General features: G+C 45.4%; 1 protein-coding gene across 1 annotated transcript in view; it reads right to left on the reverse strand.

Annotated features, from left to right (window-relative positions):
- Positions 1 to 24,513, reverse strand: part of MIXL1 (Mix paired-like homeobox) — a 107,913-nt gene that overhangs the window by 6,078 nt on the left and 77,322 nt on the right. Inside the window, exons 2-3 of the mRNA XM_075594913.1 lie at positions 1,785 to 1,998; positions 1,060 to 1,301 (exon numbers count right to left, since the gene is read on the reverse strand). Coding sequence (XP_075451028.1) covers positions 1,060 to 1,301; positions 1,785 to 1,998 — 456 coding nt within the window. The remainder of the gene's footprint in view (positions 1 to 1,059; positions 1,302 to 1,784; positions 1,999 to 24,513) is intronic.

The raw sequence follows: 24,513 nt of genomic DNA on the forward strand, positions 1-24,513 counted from the left end.
ATCGGCAAGGAATGCACAACAATGGATCCTAGGGGTAGTGAAAATGGGGTCAAATAACCAAGGTAGGGGATACCACAATGGGAGAGGAGGGAACATTATCTTCATTACATTCGGTTCTTTTTGGCATACTCCGGTTTTGGCCTTTCTTCCAATAGTCAGTGAGTGCTGGAGCATTTTGTATATTGTATTGGGAGGAACTGGGGTCCTCTTTGTTCCTTATTGCACCCTGAAAATAACATTACATTAAACTTTCTTTAGTGTGCTGTCTATCATCTATATGTTGTATGCTCTCTATAACCTGTACAATAATCTTCCAAATGTTCACACAATCTTTTCTCAGACTAATACATAAAAATAATATTTTAGATGGCTTTAATATTTTCAGAACGTGCAGACAACTATAAATAATTTATAAAGGTAACATTAGATTTTAACTTCATATAGTGATCCTGGACTATATTAATAACCTAACTGGCGCTATTGTGAGCAATTTGGTTCTTCTGGAGCAGGACTGGTGTGAACAGGAGATGGGGCTGGTGCGAGGAGCAGGTGCTGGTGTGAGCAGCAGGAGATGGGGCTGATGCTGGTGTGAGGAGCAGGCGTTGGGGCTGGTGATGTTGTGAGGGGTAGGAGTTGGTGAAGATGTGAGGAGTTTGGGCTGGAGGTGGTGCTGTGAGCAGCAGGAGATGGGGCTGGTGGTGGTGTGAGGAGCAGGAGTTGGGGCTGTTGGTGTTGTGAGGGGTAGGAGTTGGGGCTGGTGGTGATGTGAGGAGTTGGGGCTGGTGGTGTTGTGAGGAGTTGGGGCTGGTGGTGGTGTGAGGAGTTGGGGCTGGTGGTGGTGTGAGGGGTAGGAGTTGGTGATGATGTGAAGAGTTGGGGCTGGTGGTGGTGTGAGGGGCAGGAGCTGGGGCTGGTGGTGTGAGGAGTTGGGGCTGGTGGTGATGTGAGGAGGTGGGGCTGGTGCTGATGTGAGGAGTTGGGGCTGGTGGTGGTGTGAGGGGTAGGAGGTGGGGCTGGTGTGAGCAGCAGGAGATGGGACGGGTGATTTGTAGCACATACCTGGATCCTGGATTCAGGTAAGTGTGTGAGTGCAGCCAGGTTCTCTCGCAGGTGGATGTCCGGGTACATGTTGGTACGGAAGATCTGCTCCAGGGCTTCTAGCTGCGCCTGGGTAAAGCTGGTCCTCTTCCTGCGGTAGGACACTTGGCCCTGTTGCTGCTGCTGCTGCCCTCTAGCTGTCTCCTGGGATGATGCTGTCAGGGTGGCGCTGCAATCACTGCTTGTCTGAGCCTTGATTTCATCTGCAAGGAGACAACAGTCCCTGTGACGTCACGTCCCCCCAAAAATCCGAACTCGCATGAACGCAACCCTGGATTTATATTATGACATCATCACTGAACGATGTCACCAATACCAATGATCACCGTGCGAGTGCCAATTACAGGGCTATATCTGTACCGACCACTCCATTATAGCAACGATTCATGTCAACTATTTCATGTAATTAATTAAATATACCGTATGGTCATCGAATTAACCCCTGCACCACCCACCTCCCCCCCCCCCCTCCCCTGTTGCAGCATTGGACAGGGTTAAACAAATCGAAATGTAAACGTTTCACTCTGCTAATGATGACTTTGCCAGGCGAGACATATTGAGGAGAGGAACACATGGCTGATGCTTAATATTACTGGGATCGGATGTCCCAAGTTAAGGAGCACCACACTAAAAGTCCAGCACAAGTCTATGCACCAGCTAATATATATATATAGATCTCGTCTTACCTTTCACATAAACCTGTTGGTAGTCCCTCTGTTGCACTGCAGGGCTGCTGCTGGTCCCCATGTGTGTGAGCTGCTGGCCATGGCTCCCCATCTGACTGGCACTGGAAGCAGCGCAGGCAGGGTAGAAATCCCTCATTCCTTGGGTGTACCCTAAGGTATCCAGAGCAGTCATTCTGCTCATGCTGGGTCTCTTGCTTGGGTCTTCAGAGGTGATCTGTACTCCTCAGGTGTCAACGTGCGGTGTGAAGAGCAAAACAGCTCTACCCTGTTTTATAGGGGGTGGGGAGGGGTGGTTCCCGGGTGATCAAAGTCATTAGGTGTGAATGTGTCTAGAAGGTCTACGGTTGAGGTGGCAGGAGAAGGAGGAGGGGTTTTTTCAAGACCCTATTGTATAGCTCTCTTCAGATAGATAACCCAAGGTGATAGCAGGAGGCCAGCCAGCCATTATTTCCTGCCTGGGGCATCCTTTCTGGAGACTCAGACAATACACATCTTCTCAAACAATAATATTTTCTGTTGGTCAAGGAGTTAAAAGCAGGGACAGTGAAATACACATCCCGGGAGATACATGTCCGTGCAAGTTGAAGGCACACGTCTTAAAGTCAGAAACATCCCAGAGAAACTTCCAATCCACTTCACTGGACATCCAACATCAAACATGACGATCCACCTGGAAGTAGAAGTCACAGAGCAGGCACCACTCTGGGGAAGAAAGTCACAATTCAATTAATGTATGCAACTTAAAATGCAATAATGTAGTCATCGTTGGATTCCGGAAAATCACATACACATTGTAAATATTCTCAGGGTCCATCGCTGATTTATACATTTTTTTTTTTAAGACTATAGATTTAGCAAATAAATCATTCCAATTGACAGAGGTGTTTTTAATTTTGATCAATCAGATGCTGATAGATAAACATCTACCTTCTTGAAAGTAACAGGACAGGCACCTTTTGTGCATTAACAAAAACAGGAGCAATACTAGTGAAAAACAACAGCACCAGTTTTTAAACCAAATATATCATTATAAACCAGGGGGGGGGGGGGGGGGGGTTGCACCAGAACCCCACCAGTTTTGTACCTGGAAGTCGTTGATTAGCAAACCCCTTTTTAGATTATTTTAATTTTTTTAAATCCTACCCCTAGATACAAAGCAATATTCTGCATATTTAAACTTCAAAACCCTTTAAAAATGTATGGTGACTCCGTGTAACCCCAGCCCACTTATAGTGTGTCAAACGGCTGTGGCAAAGCTTATCTTTTAAAATAAACTATTAGTTCTCTATTATATAGATCATATGTAACATGACAGTAAAATATTTAATATCCTTCAAGAATTATTACATGAGAAAATATGGCAGGGAAATACAATGATTGTGTTTTCAAGAAAGAAATACCAGCCACGAATACATGTTTTTCAGGACACTAGGGGTTCACAGTACAAAACTATTGGTTGAAATAGAGTAAAGAAAATGTGACATTAAACAATATACAGTATACACCAAATACAGTAAACCTAGCAGCCTCAAAAGTTTGCATACAGCCCTTACATACAGTATCTATATTGGTATGTCTAATCAATTATTATAAAGAACTTTATTATTATTATCATCCATTGTTTATACAGGAGTAGATATGTGAACATGTTAATAATAAATAATAATAATAATAGCATGTTCTTGTATAGCGCTGCTAATTGTACGCAGCGCTTTACAGAGACATTTTGCAGGCACAGGTCCCTGCCCCGTAGAGCTTACAATCTATGTTTTTGGTGCCTGAGGCACAGGGAGATAAAGTGACTTGCCCAAGGTCACAAGGAGCCGACACCGGGAATTGAACCAGGCTCCCCTGTTTCAGTGTCAGTCAGTGTCTTTACTCACTGAGCCACTCCTTCTCCCTTATGTTAATAATTTGTGTTTTTGTTTTACCACTTTAGACAGTTGTGTCATAAATGATGTATTTGAGGTTTATAAATGTAGGTAATAGCGTAGAAAAGCTAAGAAGTAGAGAACATTTTAAAATTGCTTGAAAAAAAGACCCTCCACCAATGCAATAATTAAGAGCAATTTATAGCAAATAATTGGCAATATTTTTGGCTGGTTCAGTTTGGATGCTAATTACCACAAGCTGTAAGATAGTCTAAAATGCATCAAAATGTTTCTAATGTAGTTCATTTACTTTGATACGTAACTTTATTGGTTAAAGTGTCTTAAAATTAGACGTCATTATTTATTTAGCCATTTGCTTTTAATAATGGAGTATTTCCAAACACAAGAAGTATTTAATGCGTTCAGCTGCCGGAGTACAGAGGGTAATCTAGCAGATAAAACTGCTTTCTGCAAAGTTCGTGCAGGTGAGAAATGGCATATAGGTAGTTTTAGGGAATTATCAAAAAAATTGTTCTCCATCTAAAATGATTCCTGAGTAAATGCAATCGGGGTGCAGCGAGTAAAGTCTATAACATTATTACAGGGGAAACGGTGTAATCCCTCTTTAATATATAAACAATATGTATAAAATGCAAAGAAGGATGGAATCTATAAATAAGTTTATTAATTCAAAAGTTTGCATTATTTGTATAGCAAGTAAAAAATACCCCTTTGCGACATGTCTCAGACCTGTCTGCAACTCTGCCTTTCACCATTATTGGTATACAACTCACAACAGATTGAAATCTTTGTATTTCTCTCCTAATTGCTGAAGTTATGGGCAGGATGATGGATGCCATATTAATAGCAACTAAGGCATCTTATAGGATACCAAACCAGACCTTGGTAAGTGGCCCTGAGAGAGAGAAGGGGAGGGAGACTCTATCACTCTTTCCCACCTCTATCACTCTCCCCCCCTCTCTCTTGCTCACTCTCCCACTGTCTCATTCCCCCTGCCCCCTCACTCTCTCGCTCTTTTCCTCCCTCTCTCTCCCACCTCTTCCTCTCTCTCCCCCACCATATACACACACAATACTTCCTCTCCCCACAATACACACTACCCTTCTCCCCCACAATACCCCCTCCCCCAGCATAGCCTCACAATACACTCTCCCCCACCATAGCCTCAAAATAGCCTCCCACCCCCACCATAGCCCATCATAGCACTCCTCCCCCATCTTAGCTCCCTTCCCCACAATAGCCCCACCTTTGGGGGGAGTCTATGTAGCCACAAGGCTGCAGAAGTTGTGCCCAACTTCCAGCTGGGCCCTGCTTCAAACATGCACCAGCGGGGGGGGGAGGGAGCCTGGACCAGCCGGGGGAAAGATGGCACGGCAGCTGGACCCCGTCCCCTGCAGCTGACCGGACAGTTGTCCCAGCTCCCTCCCCTGTCGGCTGAGCGGGCGGCATGGCAACACCTAGAGCACCGAGAGTTTGACAGCCCTGCTTTATTATTTTTTGCTGTCACAATAAAGTGATTAAAATACAGATGGCGGTCGGCTTGTTTGTTTTTCTGTGTTTAGTGTGTTTCTACAGTATGTGCAGGGGAAATGTAGAAGATAAATGGGCAGTCTTTAAAACATTGTTAGAAAAGCACACTTATCAGTGTATACCCTTGGGTAATAAGTATAAAAGAAATAAGTCAAAACCAATGTGGCTAAATAAACAGGTAGGGGAGGAAATGGACAAGAAGAGGAAGGCGTTCAGATTCTTTAAGTCAGAAGGGACGGAGACATCGTATCAGGATTATAATAAATGTAAAGCATAGATTAGTGGGACCGCATCACCATGTTTAACAAGAGAAATGTGTACAATGAAAGGTGCTCTGGAGGATAAGGTTATATTATTGACAGTTTTGATCAAAGATGATCAGAAAGATTCCCCCTCTATTGAGCACTCAATCCTGAGATAGTCGAAAGTGGACTGAAAATTGCCCTGTAGTGATTACTACAAATTACTGGTAGGTTGGCCAGAATCACCGCGGAAATCAAAAATAATAACATTTTATTAATTCTACATAGAAAATGCTAAAAACACATATACATTGTTAAAATCCCCATGCTGTTGTGGCCTGTGAGTGAATTGTTCCTTAATAGAGCAATAGTAATTGTATACCTCTATATACTCATATGACATCCAATAATAATCTTCTACTGATGTAGTGTGGCTACGTGCCTATAGGTATGGTATTATGTACAACGCCTATTGATTTGGCTAGTGTGATGCCGTGTTGCTCGACTGCTAAAACTCTGACTCAGGCCTTCATTCTCTCCCGTCTTGATTACTGTAACCTCCTGCTGTCCGGCCTTCCTGCCTCTCACCTGTCTCCCCTACAATCTATCCTAAATGCTGCTGCCAGAATCACTCTACTCTTTCCTAGATCTGTCTCAGCATCTCCCCTCCTGAAATCCCTCTCCTGGCTTCCAATCAAATCCCGCATCTCACACTCCATTCTTCTCCTCACTTTTAAAGCTTTACACTCTTCTGCCCCTCCTTACATCTCAGCCCTAATTTCTCGCTATGCACCACCCCGACTCTTGCGTTCTGCTCAAGGATGTCTTCTTTCTACCCCCTTTTTATTTAAAGCCCTCTCCCGCCTTAAACCTTTTTCACTGACTGCCCCACACCTCTGGAATGCCCTTCCCCTCAGTACCCGACTAGCACCCTCTCTATCCACCTTTAAGACCCACCTTAAGACACACTTGCTTAAAGAAGCATACGAATAGCACTGTGAACATTCTGAACACATGATATAAAGCTTGGCCCCTTGCAGACGCACTTACCAGAACTCCCTCCTACTGTCTCTGTACGTTCTCCCTACCTACCAATTAGATTGTAGGAGTAGGGATATCCTGAAAACCTGGCCTGTTTGCGGCCCTCGAGAACTGGAGTTGTGCAGATTATAAGCTCCTCGGGGCAGGGACTCCTCTTCCTTAATGTTATGTTTGTCTAAAGCACTTATTCCCATGATCTGTTATTTATATTATCTGTTATTTATTCGATTAACACATGTATTACTACTGTGAAGCGCTATGTACATTAATGGCGCTATATAAATAAAGACATACAATACAATATGATCTGTGAATATGCTATTGCATGAGTGGTATCTCATATAAACCTTGGGTAACAGAGTTCATATCAAAACACCAGATAATAAGCTCTAGTATTGTGGTTCAGCCTAAAGGTACTAAAAAGCAATGCTGTTGCAAAGTTGGTAGTTGGGTTGTAGCTAGTAACAGATGAATATTACTCCATTAAATCATATTGTGGTATGCATATAACAACGCTATACTGGACTGCTACAATAGTAACCGCTTGCTTCTAGCATATATAGAGAGTATCAAAGCACCACAGCGTGTGCTGTTATAGGACCACAATAACCGATAGGGCGACCCATATGCCACTATCCTAGAGGCACAACCAAAATGCATAAAGCTGTGTCTCCCAGATGGAGATATTAGTTGATACAGATCAATAGCCAACACTGCCACAATATACAAGCCTGCTCGTAGCCGAAACCGAAGGGATGTCGCCACTTGGAGTGACGTCACGAGAGTGACGCCCTACGTTCCCGACGCACGTGAACACTTTATGCACTTTATGCATTTTGGTTGTGCCTCTAGGATAGTGGCATATGGGTCGCCCTATCGGTTATTGTGGTCCTATAACAGCACACGCTGTGGTGCTTTGATACTCTCTATATATGCTAGAAGCAAGCGGTTACTATTGTAGCAGTCCAGTATAGCGTTGTTATATGCATACCACAATATGCATTTTACCTACAGCTGCAATGAGATACCTCTATGATTTAATGGAGTAATATTCATCTGTTACTAGCTACAACCCAACTACCGACTTTGCAACAGCATTGCTTTTTAGTACCTTTAGGCTGAACCACAATACTAGAGCTTATTATCTGGTGTTTGGATATGAACTCTGTTACCCAAGGTTTATATGAGATACCACTCATGCAATAGCATATTCACAGATCGTATGCCACGGCATCACACTAGCCAAATCAATAGGCGTTGTACATAATACCATACCTATATGCATGTAGCCACACTACATCAGTAGAAGATTATTATTGGATGTCATATGAGTATATAGAGGTATACAATTACTATTGCTCTATTAAGGAACAATTCACTCATAGGCCACAACAGCATGGGGATTTTAACAATGTATATGTGTTTTTAGCATTTTCTATGTAGAATTAATAAAATTTTATTATTTTTGATTTCCGCGGTGATTCTGGCCAACCTACCAGTAATTTGTAGTAATCACTACAGGGCAATTTTCAGTCCACTTTCGACTATCTTATAATAAATGTAACAAACATTGCAAAAGGGCAATCAAATTAGCAAAAATGGATAATGAAAAAAGGATTGCAATAGAAAGTAAGGTCAACCCTAAAAAGTTCTTTAAGTTACCTTAATAACAAAAAAAATGAGAAAAGAAAATATAGGACCCTTTCAGTGTGATATGGGCAGGCGGATTATTGGAGATGAGGAAAAAGCAGAGGTATTAAACAAATTCTTTGCCTGTGTGTTTACCAGGGAAGAATCAAGTGCAATAGTAGTGCCGCAGGAGGAAGCCACAACCTCCATATTAATGAACAATTGGTTAACTGAGGAAGAAGTTAATAAGCGGCTTGATAAAATTAAAGTAAATAAGGCACCTGGCCCCGATGGCATACATCCAAGAGTTCTCAAGGAGTTAAGTTCAGTAATGGCCAAACCATTATCTTTAATATTCAAGGACTCCATTTCTACAGGCTCAGTACCACAAGATTGGTGTAAAGCAGATGTGGTGCCTATATTTAAAAAGGGAGCTAGATCACAACCGGGAAATTACAGACCTGTAAGCCTGACTTCAATAGTGGGGAAACTACTTAAAGGTTTAATACGGGTTAATATTCAGGAATACCTAATGAAAAACAAAATTATTAGTAATTGTCAGCATGGATTTATGAAGGATAGATCTTGCCAAACTAACCTTATTTGTTTCTTTGAGGAGGTAAGTAGGAATTTAGACCAGGGTAATGCAGTTGATGTGGTCTACTTAGATGTTGCAAAGGCTTTTGATACGGTTTCACACAAGAGGTTGGTAACCTCTAACAAAATAAAGCAAATTGGACCCAGTAATAATATATGCACCTGGATTGAAAACTGGTTAAAGGACAGAAAACAGAGGGTTGTCATAAATGGAACTTTTTCAGGTTGAGCTAAAGTCGTGAGTGGAGTACCTCAGGGATCGGTACTGGGACCCCTGCTTTTTAACTTGTTTATTAATGACCTTGAGGTTGGGATCGAGAGCAAAGTCTCCATCTTTGCTGATGATACTAAATTGTGTAAGGTAATAGAATCAGAGCAGGATGTAATTTCTCTTCAGAAGGACTTGGAGAGACTGGAAACGTGGGCAGGTAAATGGCAAATGAGGTTTAATACAGATAAATGTAAGGTTATGCATTTGGGATGCAAGAATAAAAAGGCGACTTACAAATTAAATGGAGATATATTGGGGGAATCCTTGATGGAGAAGGATTTAGGAGTGCTTGTAGAATGCAGGCTTAGCAATAGTGCCCAATGTCATGCAGTAGCTGCAAAGGCAAACAAGATCTTATCTTGCATCAAACGGGCAATGGATGGAAGGGAAGTAAACATAATTATGCCCCTTTACAAAGCACTAGTAAGACCACACCTTGAATATGGAGTACAATTTTGGGCACCAATCCTAAGAAAAGACATTATGGAACAAGAGAGAGTGCAGAGAAGAGGCACCAAATTAATAAAGGGGATGGACAATCTAACTTATGAGGAGAGGCTAGCTAAATTAGATTTATTTACATTAGAAAAGAGGCATCTAAGAGGGGATATGATAAATATATTCGGGGACAGTGCAAGGAGCTTTCAAAATAACTATTCATCCCCAGGACAGTACAAATGACTTAGGGCATCCCTTTAGGTTGGAGGAAAGGAGATTTCACCAGCAACAAAGGAAAGGGTTCTTTACAGCAGGGTTGCACAACTCCAGTTCTCGAGGGCCGCAAACAGGCCAGGTTTTCAGGATATCCCTACTTTAGCTTCTACTCAGTATGACTGAGCCACTAATTGGGCCAGCTGTGCTAAAGTAGGGATATCCTGAAAACCTGGCCTGTTTGCAGCCCTTGAGGCTGGAGTTGTGCAGGCCTGCTTTACAGTGAGGGCAGTTAAAATGTGGAATTCAATACCCATGGAGACTGTGATAGCAGATACAATAGATTTGTTAAAAAAAAAAGTTGGACATCTTTTTGGAAAGGTAGGTATACAGGGATATACCAAATAAGTAAACATAGGAAGGATGTTGATCCAGGGCAATGATTCACAACCTTTTTTGTTTGGAGGAACCCTTGAAGAATTTCGTAACATTTCGGGGAACTCCTATCTGGCTGACACATATTAGGTTCGACAGGGGTTAATCACAAAATAGCCGTGTAAAGCAGTAGGGTTAATAAATAATAATTAACTCATATTTTTGAATCACCGTCCTACGTGATAAAACCTTAATTATCATTTTTGTACTCAATTACTCGCAAGCTTTTTCAAATTCTAGCGCAGGCCTGCACAACTTGTAAAGTGAGAAGAGCCAAACTGCTCCAAGGAAAACAGATTTGGGCCGCACGGGTAAAAATCATCATCATCCTCATCCTCATCCTCAATCTCCCCCAGCACCCCTCATCCTCATATATCTCTCCCAGCACCCCTCATCGTCATATATCTCCCCCAGTACCCCTCATCCTCATATATCTCTCCCAGCACCCCTCATCCTCATATATCTCTCCCAGCACCCCTCATCCTCATATATCTTCCCCTGCATCTCACATCACTCTCTCCCCCCTGCATCTCACATCACTCTCACCCCCCACATTTCACATCACCTAGAGCGCGCTCCTACCCTGCAATTCTGAGAGCGGGCTCGGGGGGGGGGGGGGGGCGACAAGGGGGAGTGCCAGGAAAACCATCGTGGGCTGCACAGTCAGTGCGGAAGGCCCGCTGTCCATGGTCCATAGGTGGAAATCCACTTGACCACTCTGCTTTATTCAGGCTAACTGACCTATTATTGCATGATAAGGGACATATTAACCCCTTCATCACCAAAGTGTCCTGGACTCATTACTTAGAGTCTTTACCACAGGACACAACTTTTGTTTAATGTTTGTTTTAATCCACCTTATTTTAATGGATATCAATAAAATTATATGCTTTTAATTTCCTCATACTACATCCAGGTTATGACAGAGTGCCCACGCTGGGTAACTTCTTCTACGTGTATACAATCCTTCCTTACCCAGGGAGCACGTCAGAACAATTATCACACTTGCTGTTGCGGGGGTCTCCTGTTGTGTGTATTGGAAATCACTGATCCAGGGAGTAATCCGATTGCCAATTCTTGGAGTCTGGAAGGAATGTATTTTTCCCCTTATGAGATATCATTGAATGATGTGTCACTGGGGTTTTTTGTTTCTTTTCCTCTGGATCAATACGTAAGTACAGATATAGGATAAAGTATCTGTTGTCTAAATTTTAGCATAGGTTGAACTTGATGGACGCATGTCTTTTTTTTCAACCTCATCAACTATGTAACTATGTAACTATGTAACTATATGTAAATGCCTTCATTGGAGATCTGGATAAAAAAAGCTTGTGGGAGAAGTGATCCTGATAAGGAAATGAGGAAACGATCTCCCTACTGTTCCCCATAAAAACATTTTTTAGCATCCAACTACTGTATACCTGCGTTTCTCCAGCTGGGGAATGCCCAATAATGGTGGGAGTGGGGACGGGATGGAGGAGAAGGTGATGTTTTTAGACACTTGATCTCAAACATCTAGGGAGTGCATAATCCCTGGGTGTGAGCGATGTGACTGATTTCTGTTTGGTACCCATAATAGCGAGGACACATCCTGTGTTAGTGATTCGTCCCTTTCAGCATCGGCCCGTCATCTTTGACCTACGGGTAGTGACCAGTAGATTAGGAAGCTTAGCCCTGGTGCTCTGTAATATCTCCCGATATCAGGAAGTGTGAGGCTTCCCATTGGGAAGGGTTTTTACCACGGTTGAATGGTTGAATGTTTGATTCGAGGCTTCCTAACATTCCATATAAAACGTGACTGTGACCTTTGTAGGTATTAAATTATAAACATCGGTACTGAGACTGGCAGGAGGATTCTGGGTAATACATTAATCTTTGCAGATACAACTTTCCCTAATCATGATATTGGGAAGGGAACCCATGTAGCCATATTTTTTTAATTAAGGGAGGATAATTGTGGGCATATAGATCTTTGTATCTTTTTTTGTAATATATACCCCTACCTACTTGATGCTCTCTACCTTGCAATTTATTTTAAATAGTGTGTGCATTTTATCTTGCGTCTCAGTGTCTATATGAAGTCCTAGTTAGAGATGGGTGAATTTTTGGGGTGTATTTGGATCTGCAGGGGATCTGCCGATTCCTTTTGGTCCGTGGATTTCCGCTGATCAATCTCAAAAATGGCGATTTGCGTTTTGCGGATTTGTTATTATTATTATTGCCATCACACCCCGGGGATTCTGCAACCCACGGATGGATTTGTAGAATCCAATCCGCGGATTCAGCGATCCTTTAGAATCCGCCACGGATTGCTGAATCCACGGATTGGAATCTACAAATCCGTTAACGGGTTGTATGCAATAAAGTTTTTTTTATGAATCCTCGCGGATTAAAACCGACCAAATCTGTTTGCGAATTTCACACCGCAAAATGGATTTTGGATGGGAAAATGCGACAAAATCCGGGAAACAGATTTGGGCGGATACGCCCAGTGCCTCTGACTTGGCGCTGTTCATTTTAAAGCTGCAGACCAAGCAATATCCGACGTGTGAATTACATTTTGTATGTATTGTAATGTAAGAAGCATTTTTTGTTTCTATAGCAACCATTTAAAAAGTCAGAGCCCCTCCCCCTTCTGAAACAGGCTCTGGCACACCCCTTTTTGAGCCCTGCCCTCTATCTAGTAGAGCACCAATTGTATCTAGTGACTGCCTGGTCACATGATCTTCCCCACAGAACTTTGCATCTTTGGTCCTCTTCTGCTGCACTGACAGCCATTTAGTGAACCCCCGAGACGAATCTTCGCCAATCGATCGGCAACTTAGCTAATTTACTTATCATTGTGTGGATTGTATTGAGGCTCATATCAAAGGGGAAATAAATAAAAAATAAAAAAACCGGCAGCTGGTACTGTTTCTTTAGAGTTGGATAATTCGCAGAATGTCTCAGTTTCCCTGAAGAGTTCGGGTAGAGGCCTCGGGGGTTCACTTGGAATACTTATTTTAACCATGCATCCCAATGAATTCATTTAAAAATTGAACTTTATTATATCACTAAAAAGGTAAGTTAGAAAAGCAGCAATTTAACAAAACATCTCCATTTATTAAACACTAGCTGAGAGCCCCGGCGTTGCCCGGGATGTTTGTGGTGTGGGGGTGGCATTTGGGTGGGGAGTGGTCCACGCGGCCCATGGCAGTGTGCGGTGGTACTGCTGCTGTGGCTGTACTGATGGTGATTGTATCGGTGTGCTGATTTGGGAGGGTTTGGTGCTGATGTGGGGGTGCGGATGTGGGTGTGCCGATGGGGAGGTGCAAAGGTGGCGATGTGTGGGTGCTGATGGGGGCTGAGAATGGCGGGGAGCCGAGAATGCCAGTGTGCTGGGGGGGCATGGGATACCGGTGTGCTGATGTGGTGGTGCTGGGGATAGTGTGTGTGTGTATACATGTTTGTGTGTATACATTGTATGTGTGTGTGTGTGTGTATACATGTGTGTGTGTGTGTGTGTACATGTGTGTGTGTATACATGTGTGTGTATGTATACATGTGTGTATGTATACATTGTGTGTATACAACATGTTTGTGTGTGTATACACGTGTGTATACACATGTGTGTATACACATGTGTGTGTGTATACATGTGTGTGTGTATACATGTGTGTGTGTATACATGTGTGTGTATACATGTGTGTGTATACATGTGTGTGTATGTATAAATGTGTGTGTATGTATACATTGTGTGTATGTATACATTGTGTGTATACAACATGTTTGTGTGTGTATACACGTGTGTATACACATGTGTGTATACACATGTGTGTGTGTGTATACATGTGTGTGTGTATACATGTGTGTGTGTATACATGTGTGTGTATACATGTGTGTGTATACATGTGTGTGTATGTATAAATGTGTGTGTATGTATACATTGTGTGTATGTATATATTGTGTGTATACAACATGTTTGTGTGTGTATAGACGTGTGTATACACGTGTGTGTAAACACATGTGTGTGTATACACATGTGTGTGTGTGTGTATACACATGTGTGTGTGTATACATGTGTGTGTATACACGCGTGTGTGTATACACATGTGTGTGTATACATGTGTGTGTGTATACATGTGTGTGTGTATACATGTGTGTGTGTGTATACATTATGTGTATGTATACCTGTGTGTGTATACGTGTGTGAGTGTATGTCTCCGTGTGTGTGTGTACGTGTACATGTGTGTGAGTATACGTGTACATGTGTGTGTGTGTACGTGTCTACGTGTACATGTGTGTGTGTGTGCACGTGTACATGTGTGTGTGTGTCTACGTATACATGTGTGTGTGTACGTGTGTGTACGTGTGTGTGTGTGTGTCTACGTGTGTGTGTGTCTACGTGTGTGTGTGTGGAGGAAGGGGGAAGGGTGGGAGGAGGGGGGAAGGGGAGGGGGGAAGGGGGGGGAGGTGGTGGGGGGGAGGTGGTGGGGAGGAGGGGGGAAGGGGGGGGAAGGGGGGGAGGTGGTGGGGAGGAGGGGGGAAGGGGGGGAGGTGGTGGGAAGGGGGGGGAGGTGGTGGGGAGGAAGGGGGAAGGGGGGGAGGTGGTGGGAAGGGGGGGGAGGTGGTGGGGAGGAAGGGGGAAGGGGGGGAGGAGGGGGGATGGGGGGGAAGGGGGGGGGGGGACGGGGGGGGGGGGGGAAGGGGGGGGGGAAGGGGGGGAGGTGGTGGGGAGGAGGGGGGAAGGGGGGGAGGTGGTGGGGAGGAGGGGGGAAGGGGGGAGGTGGTGGGAAGGGGGGGAGGAGGGGGGAGGTGGGGGGGGAGGAGGGGGGGAGGTGGGGGGGAGGAAGGGGGGAGGTGGTGGGGAGGAAGGGGGAAGGGTGGGAGGAGGGGGGAAGGGGAGGGGGAAAGGGGGGGGAGGGGGGAAGGGGGGGGAGGTGGTGGGGGGGAGGTGGTGGGGAGGAGGGGGGAAGGGGGGGAGGTGGTGGGAAGGGGGGGGAGGTGGTGGGGAGGAGGGGGGAAGGGGGGAAGGTGGTGGGGAGGAGGGGGGAAGTGGTGGGAAGGGGGGGAGGTGGTGGGAAGGGGGGGGTGGTGGGAAGGGGGGGGGGGTGGTGGGAAGGGGGGGGAGGTGGTGGGAAGGGGGGGAGGTGGTGGGAAGGGGGGGAGGTGGTGCGAAGGGGGGGAGGTGGAGGGGAGGTGAAGGGGGTGGGGGGTGGAGGGGAGGTGAAGGGGGGGTGGAGGGTGAGGTGAAGGGGGGGTGGAGGGGAGGTGAAGGGGTGGTGGAGGAGAGGTGAAGGGGGGGTGGAGGGGAGGTGAAGGGGGTGGAGGGGAGGTGAAGGGGGAGGGTGGAGGGGAGGTGAAGGGGTGGGGGGTGGAGGGGAGGTAAAGGGGGGGTGGAGGGGAGGTGAAGGGGGGGGTGGAGGGGAGGTGAAGGGGGGGGTGTGTCCCTGTGTGTGTGTGTCCCTGTGTGTGTGTGTCCCTGTGTGTGTGTGTCCCTGTGTGTGTGTGTCCCTGTGTGTGTGTGTCCCTGTGTGTCCTTTGGCCCGTCACTCCGCCTCAGGCCAATGAGAGGTGTGCGGGGGCGGGCCAAGGGACCAATCAGATTTCCCCTAGGGACACCGGACATCCAGGCAGGCAGGCAGGCAGGCAGGCATACAGTGCTTTCACTAATATAGTATATAAGGTTGAGGCAAAACTCTCTGGATTGTATTTAAGGAAAATGAAAGCACTAGCGATGCTATAAAGCAGGAAGGGAGATGTTTTGTAACATAAATTAATTTCTCTTTAAGAAAAGGGAAGCAGAATTGTAGTTTTGTAAACAAAGACATTTTGCGTACTTGTTTGGGAGCGGAGATACTCGGAGACACACATTTTTCAGGGACACGGATAAAGTGCACAACATTTTCTGCTGTCAAATGAATAGTTTGCGTACATGGTTTTGTCCCACGTGCATGATTCTTAGATTCGGGGAGACGTTACAGGAGGAGATGGCAGGCGCGTGGTCCTGAATGAGCGGTTTCCATTTCTGCATCTGATTGTGTCATGTATTTCCATATTATGGGATATTGAAGAAAATACCAGCGCAAAAAAAAAATCACATACTAAAATTTATGACAAATATTAATATGTTGAATACATGTAAAAAGCACTTGAGGCTACTGCAGAGCTCAATCATTCAGTAGCAACAGTAATAAACAAGTAACAACGTTGTAGAATATAGCAACAATGCAGCTGTAGAAAGGATGCAGAGTTACCGGATCACAAGCTGCGCCCTGTAGGATTGCACCGCTAGGGAAGGCCCCCGCTCCCGACTTGGGGAACGAACAGTCGGACTTCACATTGGTTTCATTTCCATATTATATATCTCAGACGTCTCTCTACTTTGGACCATTGGAAACGCCTATAACTAACAAACTGTATCAAATGTAAGACACGTTGTTACACTGGCACAGACACAGACCGAAACATCTTTTATCCGAACGACGTATGCATACATTTCTGCATAGTACCTGCAGTGGATAAACCCCTTCCAGGCCCAATGCTCCACCTCAGACAAGAGGAGCCATTATAGTTAGTATGGGGAGAGATAGTTTGCTTGTTAACCCTTTCCCTGACAGATAAGAACCTAGAAATCTGTTCTAAGAATAGTTTTTCTTTCTTGTATAGCGCAGACAGTGTGTGCAGCGCTGTACATTGAATTCTTGCAAGCACGAGTCCCTGCCCCGCAGAGCTTACAATCTATATTTGTGGTTCCGGAGGCACAGGGAGATAAAGTGACTTGCCCGAGGTCACAAGGAGCCGACACCGGGAATTGAACCAGGCTCCCCTGCTTCAATTGAGTCGTTATTTCCTTAGTCGGTGTCGTTACTCGCTGAGCCGCTCCTTCTAAAAAGCAGCACAAACTTCGCGTGGATGGACGTTCAGTAAATAACTCCTGGGCTGTTACAACGTCATACGTATTATAGTGCTGGGGTGTGATTAAGTCCTGAAAAACACACACAAAAATTCTTAGCACCCAATTTAATAAAGAAAAAAGTCTATATTTATTTATAAAATGTTTACCAGGAAGTAATACATTGAGAGTCCGTTTTCAAGTATGTCTGGGACACAATGGACTTTTTTTGCTTTGATAAATATGGGCCATTTTTGTTTTGCTCCATTTGTTTGACTTTTGCAGTCCTTTGATACATAGCCCCTTATCGTATTTAGTTATTTCATATAAATACAGAGATTTAAAAAATGACATTATTTCACAGAGCAAACATGACAGGAAAAATATAATGTCAGAAAGAATATGAGCAGAAACACAAACACAGTCTAAACGTGTATAATAAAATCCAATGCGATGAAACTTGCTACAGCCCCGTATTATGTTTCCATCCCCTCATATTTTGTATGTGTTATACAGCCCCATCCGTGCACATAGCGTGTCCCAGAAGGAATACATGCGACGAGATAACATGACATGTAACACATGTATAGGATTAAGCACTTCAAACATAACAGGAAACATTAGGGGAAATCGTCCCTGTCCGCAAGAGCTTACAATCTAAAGTGAATAGTTAATGTTACAGTCACCTTTGACAATATATGTTCCCTTTACTTACCACTTAGATTGCGAGCTCTTCGGGACAGGGCCTCCTTTGCCCTTGGTCACTTTTATATCTGAAGCGCTTGTTCCTGTTACGCTGCGTGTGTTACTGCTGTAAAGCGCTGTGTACCTGGCTGGTGTTATAGAAATGAAGATGTACATACAGGGAGGAAAGGGACGCGTGGACACAGCCATTTGCCGTGGACTTTAAGCTGCCACGGTTTAGCTGCTACGGGCCACTTACCGTTTCGACCCATAGTAGGTCTTAGCGTTGGGGTAGAGGATTGGGGTAAGGGGACTAGGGTAAGGTTTTTAGGGCGAGGGCTCAGGTTAGGGGCTTACCGTGGCGGTGAAGCAGCCGGCCGCGAGATGTCCTGTAGCGAGGTGAGTGGCGGCTAACCACCGGTAGCGTATTGCCGCGGTGAAACGGCTGCAAACAATGTCCCAGGCCGCGTCCAGTGCTGCTGGATGTATATTGTGCAAAGGGGAGGTACATGTTGGGAACGCATTAAGTCCAGGGCTCTCATAGGAAGCGGGGAGTAGGGGAGCTGCATCTATACTACTGTATGGAAGCTCTGCGGGGGCAGGGCGTAGGGGAGGTGCAGCACCCTATACGCCTATACTGTACAGTATGGAAGCTCTGCGGGGCAGGGCGTAGGGAGATGCAGCACCCTATACACCTATACTGTACTGTATGTAAGCTCTGCAGGGCAGGGAGTAGGGGAGATGCAGCACCCTATACACCTATACTGTACTGTATGTAAGATCTGCGGGGCAGGGAATAGGGAGATGCAGCACCTATATACCTATACTGTACTGTATGTAAGATCTGCGTGGCAGGGAGTAGGGGAGATGCAGCACCCTATACACCTATACTCTACTGTATGTAAGCTCTGCGGGGCAGGGAGTAGGGAGATACAGTACCCTATACACCTATACTGTAAGCTCTGCGGGGCAGGGAGTAGGGGAGATGCAGCACCCTATACACCTATACTGTACTGTATGTAAGCTCTGCGGGGCAGGGAATAGGGGAGATGCAGCACCCTATACACCTATACTGTACTGTATGTAAGATCTGCGGGGCAGGGAGTAGGGAGATGCAGCACCCTATACACTATACTCTACTGTATGTAAGCTCTGCGGGGCAGGGAGTAGGGGAGATGCAGCACCTTATACACCTATACTGTACTGTATGTAAGCTCTGCAGGGCAGGGAGTAGGGGAGATACAGCACCCTATACACCTATACTGTACTGTATGTAAGCTCTGTGGGGCAGGGAGTAGGGGAGATACAGCACCCTATACACCTATACTGTACTGTATGTAAGCTCTGCGGGGCAGGGAGTAGGGGAGATGCAGCACCGTATACACCTATACTCTACTGTATGTAAGCTCTGCGGCAGGGAGTAGGGGAGATGCAGCACCTTATACACCTATACTGTACTGTATGTAAGCTCTGCAGGGCAGGGAGTAGGGGAGATACAGCACCCTATACACCTATACTGTACTGTATGTAAGCTCTGTGGGGCAGGGAGTAGGGGAGATACAGCACCCTATACACCTATACTGTACTGTATGTAAGATCTGCGGGGCAGGGAGTAGGGGAGATACAGCACCCTATACACCTATACTGTAAGCTCTGCAGGGCAGGGAGTAGGGGAGATGCAGCACCCTATACACCTATACTGTACTGTATGTAAGCTCTGCAGGGCAGGGAGTAGGGGAGATGCAGCACCCTATACACCTATACTGTACTGTATGTAAGCTCTGCGGGGCAGGGAGTAGGGAGATGCAGCACCCTATACACCTATACTGTACTGTATGTAAGCTCTGCGGGGCAGGAGTAGGGGAGATGCAGCACCCTATACACCTATACTCTACTGTATGTAAGCTCTTGCGGGGCAGGGAGTGGGGAGATGCAGCACCCTATAAACCTATACTGTACTGTATGTAAGCTCTGTGGGGCAGGGAGTAGGGGAGATACAGCACCCTATACACCTATACTGTACTGTATGTAAGCTCTGCGGGGCAGGGAGTAGGGAGATGCAGCACCCTATACACCTATACTGTACTGTATGGAAGCTCTGCGGGGCAGGGAGTAGGGGAGATGCAGCACCTTATACACCTATACTGTACTGTATGTAAGCTCTGAGGGGCAGGGAGTAGGGGAGATGCAGCACCCTATACACCTATACTGTACTGTATGTAAGCTCTGCGGGGCAGGGAGTAGGGGAGGTGCAGCACCCTATACACCTATACTGTACTGTATGTAGCTCTGTGGGGCAGGGAGTAGGGGAGATGCAGCACCCTATACACCTATACTCTACTGTATGTAAGCTCTGCGGGGCAGGGAGTAGGGGAGATGCAGCCACCTTATACACCTATACTGTACTGTATGTAAGCTCTGCGGGGCAGGGAGTAGGGGAGATACAGCACCCTATACACCTATACTGTACTGTATGTAAGCTCTGTGGGCAGGGAGTAGGGGAGATGCAGCACCCTATACACCTATACTGTACTGTATGTAAGCTCTGCGGGGCAGGGAGTAGGGGAGATTCAGCACCCTACACACCTATACTGTACTGTATGTAAGCTCTGCGGGGCAGGGAGTAGGGGAGATTCAGCACCCTATACACCTATACTGTACTGTATGTAAGCTCTGTGGGGGCAGGGAGTAGGGGAGATACAGCACCCTATACACCTATACTGTACTGTATGTAAGCTCTGTGGGGCAGGGAGTAGGGGAGATGCAGCACCCTATACACCTATACTGTACTGTATGTAAGCTCTGCGGGGCAGGGAGTAGGGGAGATTCAGCACCTACACACCTATACTGTACTGTATGTAAGCTCTGCGGGGCAGGGAGTAGGGGAGATTCAGCACCCTACACACCTATACTGTTCCTATTATCTGATCTTGTTTATTGCACTTAGTGTATAATTCCTTGTACTGTATTGTCCTCTCTTGTAGAGAGCCGACTACACTGTGCGCTATATTAATGAAGATACACATACATACACCCGGTGCCCCACACTTCATTTCAGCTGAAATAAAGAGAAGCTGCTCAGCCATATAACGGCTTCTCTAATGTTTTCGTGCATGATTTGTACTTGGATGTACTTTTATTTACTACTAATGTCTGAAAGTGTAACAGCGCGGCAGCCAGTATATCACACGGTATGTATTCTGTGTGGGGGCGCACACCGGCCTGTCTGAAGGGTAATGGAGTACTTCAGTATTAGGCGAGACCTTTATATTTGACTAACAATGGATATTATCAGACAATATATCGCGAGTTCTCCTGTCTGAGGCTGCGTCCCGCTGGCGCGGAGCGCGCGGGGCTTGCCGAGGTTCCTTCTTGCAATGTGAATTCTGCCATCCCCGCGCGTGCACGGGCGCGTACGCTCTCCCAAGCTGGGGAGAAAACAAAACATTGTGATTGAAGCGCGCTCAGCAGGGTTAAGTGCACACAGAACACAGCCACACACACAGCGACACACACACACACACACAAACACACACATTACACACACAAATAGCCCTGATCCATGGCCCCCCGCTCCCGCTTGCAAAAGTAGGCAGGACACCCTGCGCTCAGGCTTTCAGAGTTGGTGATGTCACCGCTCTCAAGCATGAGCGCGGTCAGCGCCAGCGGCGTCGCAGCCTTACTCAGTGTCGCTGACCTGAAGGGGAGAGAGAGAGCTCTGGAAAACTTATCTTATTATATCAATTGTTTGTCCAAATAAAAAAAAGCTATCACCTAATACTAAAGTGCTCACATACGCGGCACTGTCAGTGCTGGACTAGCACGGCTATTTCTACTTAATATCTGAAGCGAGAAGAAAGCTACACTTCTTACCAGGCTGCAGTGACTGTGTCAGAGATATGGCACCTTCATCATCAGGGAACTCAGATGCATCACACACACACACACACACACACACACACACACACACACACACACACACACACACACACACACACACACACACACACACACACACACACACACACACACACACACACACACACACACACACACACACACACACACGTGTAATATTTCAGGATCTGGCTGCTTATTTGTGTTTCAATAAATCAATGCCAGTAATATGATTTGTATCCTTGTATATATCTTATAATGGTTATAATAATAATAATAATAACTTTATTTATATAGCCAGTGGCGGACTTCCCATTAGGCTGAGCAAGCTATAGCTTAGAGTGGCAATTTTTTTGGGGGAGGCAATAGGTTTGTGTGTGTGTCTTACCTTTTCCATAGCAAGCCCTCTCCTCTAGCGTCGCGTCATCATGACAACGTGACATAATGTGATGTCATGACACAGCATCATCGTGACATCATACGCTGAGGAGGAGAGCCGCTCCGCAGCCTACAGGCGGCAGAAAGCTAAGTCCGCCACTGTACAGTATATAGTGCTTGTCTCATCATGGGACTCAAAGCTCGTTCAGTAGCCAAGAGACTGATACATAACCCCAGTGATTTAAATGTACTGTGTCTGTGGTACTGTATCTGTGGTACTGAATCTGTGGGTCTGTGTCTGTGGTACTGTATATGTGGGTCTGTGTCTGTGGTACTGTGTCTGTGGTACTGTGTCTGTGGTACTGTGTCTGTGGGTCTGTGTCTGTGGTACTGTATCTGTGGGTCTGTGTCTGTGGTACTGTGTCTGTGGGTCTGTGTCTGTGGTACTGTATATGTGGGTCTGTGTCTGTGGTACTGTATCTGTGGTACTGTGTCTGTGGTACTGTATCTGTGGGTCTGTGTCTGTGGTACTGTATCTGTGGTACTGTATCTGTGGGTCTGTGTCTGCGGTACTGTATCTGTCTTACTGTGTCTGTGGTACTGTATCTGTGGGTCTGTGTCGGTGGTACTGTATCTGTGGGTCTGTGTCTGGGGGTCTGTGTCTGGGGGTCTGTATCTGTGGGTCTGTGTCTGTGGTACTGTATCTGTGGGTCTGTGTCTGTGGTACTGTATCTGTGGGTCTGTGTCTGTGGTACTGTATCTGTGGGTCTGTGTCTGTGGTACTGTATCTGTGGGTCTGTGTCTGTGGTACTGTATCTGTGGGTCTGTGTCTGTGGTACTGTAGTTGTGGTACTGTATCTGTGGTACTGTGTCTGTGGTACTGTATCTGTGGTACTGTATCTGTGGTACTGTATCTGTGGTACTGTATCTGTGGGTCTGTGTCTGTGGGTCTGTGTCTGTGGTACTGTATCTGTGGTACTGTATCTGTGGGTCTGTGTCTGTGGTACTGTATCTGTGGTACTGTGTCTGTGGTACTGTATCTGTGGTACTGTGTCTGTGGTACTGTATCTGTGGTACTGTATCTGTGGGTCTGTATCTGTGGGTCTGTGTCTGTGGTACTGTATCTGTGGGTCTGTGTCTGTGGTACTGTATCTGTGGGTCTGTGTCTGTGGTACTGTATCTGTGGTACTGTATCTGTGGGTCTGTGTCTGACTTGATGACATTTTAAATACGGGGGCGAATCTCGTGGGACCACCGTTTAGAAAAAGCTTAAAATATTCAGGCATAAAACAGACATTCAAAGACCCTTAAAAAAAACTAAAAAAAACTATTTTTTAAAGATGATGCAGAACTGTAAATGAATATAAATAAGAGTATTGTATTGATACTGTGAATTTGTAAATAAAGAAGTAGTGGTACTCATCACACTATTACCACTCATTACCCCGATTGTAACATGCCAGGAGTAATAGAAGGAGTATTGTCAGCCAAACCATCCTCCCAGTTGTATGACATTTTCCAAAGAGAATACATTACCCACTGACTTCACAATGAACAGAATATTATTTATTTATAACAGCATTTATATCGTGCCCTTATCCAGGGCCCTGTACCTTAGGTAGTAAAATAAATAGCAGTCTATATACCAATCTCCATATAAGAATAAAACAGTCAGAAAGACTGCACCTTTCATAGTATCATTTTATTTCCACGCTTTCAATGCCAGAAACATGTAATATATTATTTTTAGACTCCTTCAAATCAAAGGGGTTACATACAGATCAACCCCGTTATAGCGCGATCCGTTACAACGCGAATCCGCTTATAACGCGATGCAAGTGTGGCTCCCAATTTTCGTATTTATGAATACTTTACAACACGATTATTGGTACCTTAAATACTTTATTGTACAATGCATACAATTGTACATTATTTCTAACGCGATCCGCTTATAACGCGGTGTGATTCTTTGGACCCCAAGCACAGCGTCATAAGGGGGTTGAGCTGTAGTTACATAGTGACATAGTGACATAGTAGATGAGGCTGAAAAAAGACATGCGTCCATCAAGTTCAACTACGCTTCATTTAGACGGGTTAATTTTAACTCTGAAAGGCTGCGCTTATAGTGCGGGCGACAGCGACGCAACGTCGCGGCAAAACAAATGCATTGCCACCATCGCGTGCGCTATAGTAAGCGCGACGCAATAGCGCGACGGATTGGTCGCGATCACTGGAAGTCATCTCTATTTGATTTTCCAGCGACCATCGCCGGCACTATAAGCGCAGCCTTGAGAGACAACGTGCAGAAACTCTATAGCACAAGAACAGCATTATGTCGCATTTAAAAAACATTTTCAAATAGATTGGATGCATGAAAGGGAATTTCTACATACTGTATGAATGCTCATTACAGATGCAAAGTCTCGGGAAATGCCAAGTGCTTTAGGAAATCTATACTATAATTCTAAGTTTTCCGTTTGTTTGTATGTCAGAAGCATCGATATCTCACAAACGGCACCACGTAGCACAACGAAACTTTCATTGTACATTCTGCTGCGGATTTGTAGGTCAACGCAACTATTTTGAGCTTCCAATGTGACTCACTTAC

This window comes from Ascaphus truei, chromosome 4, assembly GCF_040206685.1.
Source record: "Ascaphus truei isolate aAscTru1 chromosome 4, aAscTru1.hap1, whole genome shotgun sequence".
Classification (NCBI taxonomy): domain Eukaryota; kingdom Metazoa; phylum Chordata; class Amphibia; order Anura; family Ascaphidae; genus Ascaphus; species Ascaphus truei.